The sequence below is a fragment of the Oncorhynchus tshawytscha genome, unplaced genomic scaffold, assembly GCF_018296145.1.
Source record: "Oncorhynchus tshawytscha isolate Ot180627B unplaced genomic scaffold, Otsh_v2.0 Un_contig_2591_pilon_pilon, whole genome shotgun sequence".
NCBI lineage: Eukaryota > Metazoa > Chordata > Actinopteri > Salmoniformes > Salmonidae > Oncorhynchus > Oncorhynchus tshawytscha.
This window is the reverse complement of record NW_024609749.1, coordinates 47,501-57,800: the sequence shown is the minus strand read 5'-3', so window position 1 is coordinate 57,800 and position 10,300 is coordinate 47,501. Positions and strand designations below refer to the sequence as shown.

The following is a 10,300-nucleotide window of genomic DNA, read 5'->3' as shown; positions in this document are numbered from 1 at the left end:
GTACTGTATGAACATTGTACTGTTTCTGGAAACTGTCACAGTAAATAGATCCCCTATAAAACGGATTGTTTTGGGTTCGTTTGGAACATTTTCCCCTCAAATTGCATCTAAATTATTGGACAAATGTGTATTTTCTCTGTGATGATTCAATAGCACTTAGAAATCAAAGTGTGGGAAATCTGTATACATTTATTCTGTTCACAAGCAATTGGTCTCTTGATGAAATATAAAAAAAGTGACAATCAAGTTAATTAATCAAATAATAATTTGGATCACAGGTTATAAAAAAAAAGATACGTGTAGTTTTTTTTGGTTGCGTCATCGCATTACCAATCGAGCGGTCGGCAATTGTTACCACAGCCACAAAGTCATAAACCCCGCCTTTCTACAATTTCGCTTCTTAAATGTTGATTTTATAACTAACCTTAAGCCTTGCCTTAAATTAGGTTTATTCAATTAAGCTCATTTTTGCTTTAAGGAATTTTTACAATAAAGCCCATTTTTACTTTGTGACTGTGGTAACTAGTGGAAACCTAATCGGTCGAGCACGTGCAACAAAGTTTTGACTTGTTGCGGACAGGTTTAGAAACTGATGTACAGTAACGTTACTCTCTGCTTGTTGTGGGTGGAGACAAAGATGGTGGAGCAGAAATAATTAGGGAGTGGGATATCTCGCCTTCTTTACTGTCTACGGGGGACATTCTACAACACTTGATTTTGCAGAGATTGGAGTGAATCATGCTAAATGTGTGGTTAACGTATACATATAAAACCTGCAATATATCATAATTGAAAACGTGAATTGAGAAGCCCCAGCCGATTCCAGATGTGTATTGCGCAAAAATAAATATTTAGAAAATGCTTTCTTCAGTTTCGTAACATCAGTTAGCTACCCAGACAGTGACTAGAAGAGTGCGCGACAAAATGAAATGGCCGAAGCACAGAGAAAATCTTTGGCCTGTCCTACACTTGCCTGGAAACCCGACATAGAATTCTGGGTCAGGCAGAAATGTGAGATGCAGAGGAAACTTTCCTGATTCAAACGCTACTTTCTGGTTTCCAGGCAAGCCCTAACGCAATATAGGCAACACCTGAGGGCTGCGAGAATAATGTGTAATGTGTTCATCGGAAATACTTTATTTTAAAGATGCACTATGTACACTGAACAAAAATATAAATGCAACATGCAACAATATCAAAGATTTTACTGAGTTACAGTTCATCTAAGGAAATCAGTCAATTAAAATAAATTCATTCTGCCCTAATCTATGGATTTCAAATGACTGGGAATACAGATATGCATCTGTTGGTCCCAGATACCTTTAAAAACAAGTAGGGATGTGAATCAGTCAGTATCTGGTGTGACCACTATTTGCTCATGCAGCTCAACACATCTCCTTCACATAGAGTTGATCAGGCTGTTGATTGTGGCCTGTGGAATGTTGTCCCGCTGTGTGAAGTTGCTTGATATTGGCTGGAACTGTAATCGATGTGTGCGCTGTCGTACACATTGACCCAGAGCATCCCAAACATGCTCAATGTGTGGCATGTCTGGTGAGTATGCAGGCCATGGAAGAACTGGGACATTTTCAGCTTCCAGGAATTGTGTACAGATCCTTGCGACATGGGGCCGTGCATTATTGTGGAGGATGAATGGTGATGGCGGCGGATAAATGGTGATGGCGGCGGATAAATGGTACGACAATGGGCCTCAGGATGTCATCACGGTATCTCTGTGCATTTAAATTACCATCAATAAAATGCAGTTTCTCGACCGTGTAAATTGGGGCCATGTCTTTGCAGATGTAAGTTGTAACGGCAGCTGTTACCATACTGCACATTATAGAGTGGCCTTTTATTGTCACTGGCACAAGGTATGCCTGTGTAAAGATCACGCTGTTTCATCGGCTTGTTGAAATGCAACACCGGGCAGGTGGATGATCTTGGCAAAGGAGAAATGCTCACTAACAGAGATGTAAACAAATTAGTGCACAACATGTTTGAGAAATATGCTTTTTGTGCATTTTATTTCAGCACATGAAACATGGGGCCAACACTTTACATGTTTCATTCATATTTTTGTTCAGTATAGAAATTTCTCTGCCATTTCCTGGTTGCCAAAATTCTAATAGTTTGCCTAATTTCAGTTTATGTGACAAAACAAGCAAGTCTAGTGTAGAAAATCACTGTACCATCTAAACCGCTGTGGAATATATTTTCCATAACCCTAAATATTGTATTTTCAGCTGTTTGAAGCTGTTGTACAAAACAAAGTGAAAGACACCAAATGAAATGTAGGCATGGGTAGCATAGAAATAGTGCACATAGAACAGATCTACCGCTTCTTAGACTTGCTTTCAATGATGTATCTATAACTCACATTTCTATGTGAATTTGGTTGGGTCACCCAAAAGTTACATATTGCAGCTTTAATGCATTCATCCTGATTAACTATCATGTTTTCTTACCTATGCTGCGAAATAGCTAGCTAGCTATGTTTGTTTGCCAATTTGAGGTTTAAGTTAGCCTAGCTAGCTATCTAGTAAAAATGGGACCCTGAAGACTATTCCCAACTCAACAAAATAATAAGCAGAGAAAACCCTTTGTAGCTATTAGTACTAGACTTTACATGGTTCTTAATGAATTATCTTCATATACAACAGTGTCCTTGTGTCTTTACCACCGAATGCCAACTGTATTAGACTAGTTGTTTATCTCAAACAGCTCACAGTCTCACTGTCAGAATTAGACGTCCATGTTTCTGCAACGTCACATTTCTAAATTGTTCCAAACGTCACATTTCAAAGTGTTTAAGGTTAAGCTTAGACATTAACTCTGAATGGTTACGGTTTGGAATAGGCTTCAAACAAAAATATCAAAAAACAATTTGCAACCTTTGGCTCTTTGGAATCAGAGAATGATGCTTAAGCCCATCTGCCATCCCGTCCACAATGTCCTAGCAAAACCAAAACCTACGTGAAGGTAACAGTGCTCACTGTTGCCTCTAGTGGCCGGGTACCACGTCATCTCCCGACATCAGACATGGATGGACCGTTGAACTGGCAGATTTTACTACAGTGGGCCTAATGCCTAATGAACATTCAAGGCAAATGCCTCCATCTGGTGGTGCAAAGTGAAACATCTCCCTGGTCCATACAGCTCCCCGGTACAGATATTGGTATGTGCAGTAAGGCTGTGTAGAAATTTAAAATATTCCTATGGAATAATAGCACTAATCTCTGACTGCAAATATTCAAAAGTTGGAATATTGTCATCGTACTGATATCTGATTTTGCCATCGTACATATTCAATTATCTACGACTGTTCAAAACATCTCCACATCTTGTTAGGATCCGTCTGGACGGGATACTGCCTGCAGATCAGATCAGTGCAATCCTATATTTACATAAGAATTGGTCAGTTCTATCCACAAACCTTGGGACGGCCCTACCTTCAACGTCTAACCCTTAACCCGTTTAAATTTCAACTTCAATGGGGCAGGGACGTCCTAAGGATCTGAAAGCACGAACCCATGAGAATGGTATGTTTCACATCCCATCATGCATTGCGCAGTGGTGTAGCTACATTATTATTTTTAAAATACAAACTATGCACACCTCGGGTTATCGAAACGTTTTGAACACATTTCAATCATAATATATTACTATTGCACACAAATTAGCACCACGCTGTACCGCGACGTTATTATAAACCGTCTCCGTGAATTGTATCTTCTGTGGTGGCTACCTTACCTTTTTCAAGATTTGAATCAGCTTTGCGCAGTGGCAGTATCGTAGCCTATGAGGTCTATCCGAGGCGCGATTATTGCTAGTTGAAAACTTTACCCAATACCCCGCCGTGACGACTTGAAATATAGTCGGCATTGGCAATTTTTGACGGTCTCTAAGGAGACTGATATTCTTGTTGAAAGTAAAGAAGTTAGGCGTTCACGCAGTAGTGGTAATCTCAGTCTGGAGTTCATTGAATGTGCCGTTATTTGCAGATGTATTAATAAGTGTGTATTTGCAATATGAGATTCGTGTTATCTCTGCACTTCCATGAAAATAAGAATTGAACGTTTGAATTACATGCAGCTTGTAGGTCTAGCGTCCCAGTTATGCTACATACATCAGAGTCATTTGTATCTAGTGGGAGTGCGAGTTTGTAGACAGTTTGTCCATTAGCGAACTCTGCCTCCGACTTTGGAACTAGTTCAAACTGGTATGTTTTCCCATTGATCATATTGTCTGTTTTTCCCCCGCTGTTTACCGGTAGTTGGTTTTATGTTGCACATTCCCAACGCTCAGACATATTTTACATATGAAGCATGTGTGGTTAGAGAGTCCGCCAGATCAGAGGCAATAGGGATGACCAGGGATGTTCTCTTTAATAAGCACGTGAATTTGACAATTTTCCTGTCCTGCTAAGCGTTCAAAATGTAACGAGTACTTTTGGGTGTTAAGGAATATATATGTATGGAGTAAAAAGCACAATATTTTCTTATGGAATGTAGTAAAGTAAAAGTAGGCCAAAATATAAATAGTAAAGTACAGTCCCCCCAAAACTACTTAAGTAGTACTTTAAAGTTTTTTGAATGTATTCTACAGTGGTAGATTAAAATCTAGAATAATGAACCAGATATTTCACCGGATGTATAACATTTAATGTGAAGTATCCGTTTGGCGTTTCCACTCACTACCAAATATGGTGACGCGAGGAAGCCCAGTGCCCTGCAATGGGTGTAGAATGATTTTTGCCGAAATTCTGACATTTACTAATCGATGAAGCTAGTGAAGGGGAAACGAAGCTTCCTGAAGCATTCAGCATTTCCATACAACTGTCGAAAATAGGTTAATTACACGAGGCTTTGATCAACAGTGTACACTAGTGGCACCTGCTGGTCAAAATAAGCCTTTCCCTATTCTACCGAAACGAATACCAAACCAATCAGGTGGTTATTCGACAAACTTGAAAATAAAAGAGAGCCGCACACTCTAGGAGCTCAGATGCAAAAATGTAATTACCAACGTTTCGACGGTGGTTATTCGACAAAACACATATTTGGAGGTCATTGATAACGTGTTTCCGATAAAGCGATACAATATCGGCACACTGCTTCGATGCATGACTCCGAGCTCCCGGTATCAGACGTATCATCTTATCGCCATACATTTTTATGTTTCCAAAACTACAATCAGTAAAATAGTAGACTTTACCCTTTGCCAACGTTTCTAAAAAAATAAAAATAAAATGTAAATGTTATTTCGGAGTGCAAGGGGGAATTGAGTTATTGCACACGCGCACTGCACAGAGTCGTTCCAGCTAAGAAGTAGTAAATACTTTACCGTAAGTACTGCTGTTTGGTTGGCTAGCGCAATTGAATTGTTGTCTATGATGAGTACATTTACATTATTTTGTGCAATATTGAAACCTGGAGTTCTGTGATTGAGAAAATAGACATTGGACATCCTTCTACCATTTTGCACCTTTAGGTATCCTCGTGTCGATAATATTGATCGCCATAATAGTTTTTGACGCATTGACCTCAATCATTACGGTACAATTCTATGGTGACGTTCTTTCTGATTTCGTAGCCACAATGAAATATCATAATACGCCACTTTTTCTGTTTATACATGTAGTATTTGTAGGATTAATAGGCCGTCCTTCAGTGTATACTACTGACATTGTAGTCAGTAGTATATATTGTAACCTAAATACCTAGCTAGCTACAGTGAGCTAGAACACAAGACGTAGCTAGCTAGATTCATCAGCCGACTGCTACACATAGCTACCGCTAACGTTACTGGTTAGTAAGTTACAGTGATACCGCCACGTCTTCTTAACCTCCCACTGGGCTACTGAGTGACCCTTTACAATGGCCGCTACAAGAAAACGAACGCGAAGAGGCATCGAAGATGTGAGCGACAGAAAAGCAAAGGTTATTAAAACCAGCGGTGAGAAGAGACACATCGCAGCCCTGATCCTGGCGAGGGGAGGCAGTAAGGGGATCCCCCTGAAGAATATTAAAATGCTCGCCGGTGTCCCCCTCATCGGATGGGTTCTGAGAGCTGCAGTGGACTCCAAACAGTTTGACAGGTAATTCAGTTCAATCTAATAGTCAAATGTCTTTCAATCTAACTACTGTTATACAGAGTTGCTTTGATAGAAGGTTGGTAGACTAGCTACATTACAACCCACATACAAAAATGCTAGTATACTATGATATTAATACCATAGTATTCACTGTAGTGTTTTTGTATTATTCAGTGTAGTGTATTATTTACAGTTAACTATAGTATACATATTGTAGTAAAATAACTAGTATATACTATAGTATCATGTAGTGTTTTGCGGACTGTAGTATTTACTATAGTGTTTTTGTTTTTATATCTTTGACATAGAAGTGGAGGCTTTCTCTCCTTACTAGATACATCCTAAAAGAGATAATTTTCCATAACCTGTAGGTAGATAGGACTGGGGTGTGAACAGATAGGTCAGCACTTTACTCTTTTCGAACTGTAGGGAACACAATACATGGGCTATACTTGGCATGTGGGTTTCTCAAAAATGGGGTTATGGAGGAGGAGAATGGGCAGGGTGTATGTAAATTACTGTAGGATTTACTGTAGTTAAAAAGGGTAGTGTTTTTGGGGACATTACTGTAGCATTTACTAGTGTTTTTTGCAGATACTACTGTAGTATTTACTATAGTATTCTACAGTATACTACAACATTCTCTACTAAGTACTACACATGAGCAAGGGATATACTACAGTTTATTACAGAATTCTATTTCAAGTACTGTAGTATTCTATACTAAACTAGTATTTTTAAATGTGAGAAAGCATGTTGACATTCTTGTTTTGTAGCTAGCTAGCATGGATAATATTGTTATTTGAAAGTTAGTGTACAGTCTCTGAACCCCCTGGTTTGGGCTTGGCCACACAAGACTGGATTGCACTGACGTAGCCTACTTGTTACAAAGCCTGAGGAATCAACTTGTTCCGTTCTTTCTCCCAGTGTGTGGGTATCAACTGACCATGATGACATTGAGAAGGTAGCCAAGGCATGGGGAGCTCAGGTTCACCGCAGGAGCCCAGAGGTGTCCAAAGACTCCTCCAGCTCTCTTGACACCATCCAGGAATTCGCCCGATTAAACCCAGGTAGGGGTGAATGTCAAGTGTATTTCCTTGTGTCCTCTCTTGTCTCCTTCTCCAAACTCATTTGTGGAGGAGATCTGAGTGGAGGATCTGAGGTTCCTCCACTTAGATCTAATGCGTTTTGAGATCAGATCTTCTGCTCCAATGTGCTGTGAGAAGGAGACAAGGAGGGAGGCGAGAGGAAGATTCTCTGTGGCAACAGTGTCAACGTTGGTTATATTTTATTGTGACAGAACCACACCCTTTGTGACACTTCAACTATCTTTGTAATGACTGTTTGGCAGCGCTTTGTTATAGATGTCAGCTGTTAATGTAATATATGCAGAACCTGTTTAGCCACTAGCTTGACTAAGGCTCTGGGACGGCATGTATCAAGCATCTCAGAGTAGGAATACGGATCTAGGATCAGGTCCCCCCGTCCATGTAGTCTTATTCATTGTGATCTATGAGGCAACATTTGGGTTTATCCCAATAAAGTGGGACCCACTCCATAGCTTCAATTGACAACAGTGGCAGCATACACAAAATTATTCAAATCTCATACTGTTTCTCATATTCTTCTGGTATCTCATAGTCTGCTGTGTGTTGTCCTCCTCCAGAGGTGGATGTGATCTGTCACATCCAGGCCACGTCTCCCTGCCTGCACCCCTTCCACCTGAAGGAGGCCCTGGAGATGATCACCAAGCAGGGCTTCACGTCCGTCTTCTCCGTGGTCCGACGACACCACTTCCGCTGGCAGGAGGTGAAGAAAGGAGGTACAGGACAGCCATGTGTTATGTTTAGGACCTTACACTTATTATCAGTTAACTGGAGAGGTTCCAACAAACTTAATGTTCAGGTCTGTCAGGAGGTGAAGAAAGGAGGTACAGGACAGCCATGTGTTATGTTTAGGACCTTACACTTATTATCAGTTAACTGGAGAGGTTCCAACAAACTTAATGTTCAGGTCTGTCAGGAGGTGAAGAAAGGAGGTACAGGACAGCCATGTGTTATGTTTAGGACCTTACACTTATTATTAGTTAACTGGAGAGGTTCCAACAAACTTAATGTTCAGGTCTGTCAGTGTGTTATGTTTAGGACCTGTTTAACTGGAGAGGTTCCAACAAACTTAATGTTCAGGTCTGTCACCCATGTGTTATGTTTAGGACCTTACACTTATTATCAGTTAACTGGACACCATTGTTATGTTTAGGACCTTACACTTAGGCATGGTTTCCAGGATACAGATTAACCCTAATGCTGGATTAAAAAGCAAGATCAATGGAGAATCTCCATAGAAAATGATTTGTAGTCCAGGATTAGGCTTAATCTCTGTGGGGGAAAAACACCCCTAGGCTACTTTATAATTCCATCCCTCTAGAGTTGTGTGTATAAGGTAGTTGTTGTGGAATTGTTAGATTACTTGTTAGATATTACTGCACTGTCAGAACTAGAAGCACAAGCATTTCGCTACACTTGCATTAACATCTGCTAACCATGTGTATGTGACCAATACAATTTGATTTGAAGTAGGGTCAGGAGTATTTCCTGTCCACGTGACTGTATCACAATAGAGAGATGTGGGTGTGATTAAACAAGTGAGTTTGTCTCCTGACCAGGTTATAACCAGAAACCAGACTATTTCCTATCAACTCATAATGATGATGTGTTCTCTCTCCTGTTCAGGTAGTGTAGCCACCCAGCCTCTCAACCTGGATCCATCCAACAGGCCCCGGAGACAGGACTGGGATGGAGAGCTGTGTGAGAACGGATCTTTCTATTTTTCCACCAGAGCCCTTATAGAGGAAGGTGTTTTGCAGGTAACTTTCACCAGGCCCCTAAAGGGACCCATATTCACAAAGCGCCTCAGGAAGGAGTGCTGGTCTAGGATCAGTTTTCCCTTTTCGATTGAAAGAATAGTGAGGAGACCATCTGAGCTTCAACTTCTTTAATACCATGATGTACGCAGGACAATACACACAGGGATGATAATGAGAGAATTATAAACCTGTTGATTTAATATAATAACATATTCCATTTAGTAGATATGTCATTTGTATCCACAGCGACGTAGTCATGCTTGGTATGGGTGGTCCCAGGAGTAGAACCCACTACCCTGTCGTTACAAGCGCCATGTCCAATCAATTGAGCTGCCACCAGGAGAGATCCTCCTTTAATTGTCACACAAGAGTGCTACTTGATTGGTTAATATACACTGTGGGTAGGCTGTATGTAAAATATAAGTGACGTTTGTACATACAGGAGAAGATGAATCATATCTAGAAAAGGTATTATAGATACAGTGGTCTGGTAATAGGCAGGGTAAACCATGGGGTTTGTCGAATAAGACCCAAACTAGTGTTCAGCTGCTTGATGAGGAACGAGTGTTCTACCTGATCTTCAACACCAGTCTGTAGGCTCTGCAAGTATGTGAAGGGATACATTCTCTGGAAGCAAATTGCATTTGAGTAATTGGTCGTCAGGTTTATATTGCAGTCTGGCCAGTCCAGTCCAGCCAGCTCTTCTGTCTCGACATACATGTTGCTTTGGCCACTAAGGGTTTTCACTATTCTGCTGTTTTTAAAGTATAAACAAGGATCGGTTCTTAAGGCCTCATCAGCCTGGTTATTAGTTGGTCATAGGTCACAATCAATAGTTACTCAATTAATTTTTGCATGTTCAGCATAGGAGAGCCTGTAGTGTGTGTGTGTGTGTAAGATAAATTCCTCTTCATTAGTTGATTCGTAACATTCCCCAACAATAACACTCTGTATGCAGTAGTGGCTATGAGATTAACAAATATCCACTTCTAACACAACCACAATGACTAAGATGATGTGGACAGGGAGGACCTGATCCTAGATACAGACCCAGATGTTTATCTCTGCTGCTGCTGGTGACAAAGCATATTTCCTTCCTGGGATCAATAACATATTTATTCATTCAGCCTGACTAGAAACAACATACACACTGAGAGATGGACTGATCTGTGATACTACTAGATATTCTATTGTTAACTGGTGTTTTGAATGCTAATAGAAATGCCATTTGTGTTGTTGTCTTTCTCAGGGGGGGAAGTGGGCTTACTATGAGATGCTGCCAGAGTACAGTGTGGATATTGATGTGGATATCGACTGGCCCGTGGCAGAACAGAGAG

General features: G+C 40.5%; 1 protein-coding gene and 1 non-coding gene across 2 annotated transcripts in view; both read left to right on the top strand.

Moving 5' to 3' along the window:
- The first annotated feature begins 3,772 nt into the window (after window positions 1–3,772).
- On the top strand, window positions 3,773–3,913 carry LOC121845717. Its single transcript, XR_006082745.1, has one exon. It is a non-coding gene; the product is annotated as a U4 spliceosomal RNA (small nuclear RNA).
- A 1,431-nt stretch (window positions 3,914–5,344) lies between these two features.
- The window catches only part of LOC121845714 (N-acylneuraminate cytidylyltransferase-like), a 47,886-nt gene continuing 42,930 nt past the window's right edge, over window positions 5,345–10,300 (top strand). The window contains exons 1-5 of the mRNA XM_042317552.1: window positions 5,345–6,100; window positions 7,025–7,167; window positions 7,764–7,919; window positions 8,830–8,963; window positions 10,213–10,300. The exon at window positions 10,213–10,300 is cut by the window's right edge and continues 7 nt beyond it. Coding sequence (XP_042173486.1) covers window positions 5,880–6,100; window positions 7,025–7,167; window positions 7,764–7,919; window positions 8,830–8,963; window positions 10,213–10,300 — 742 coding nt within the window. The 5' untranslated portion in view covers window positions 5,345–5,879. The remainder of the gene's footprint in view (window positions 6,101–7,024; window positions 7,168–7,763; window positions 7,920–8,829; window positions 8,964–10,212) is intronic.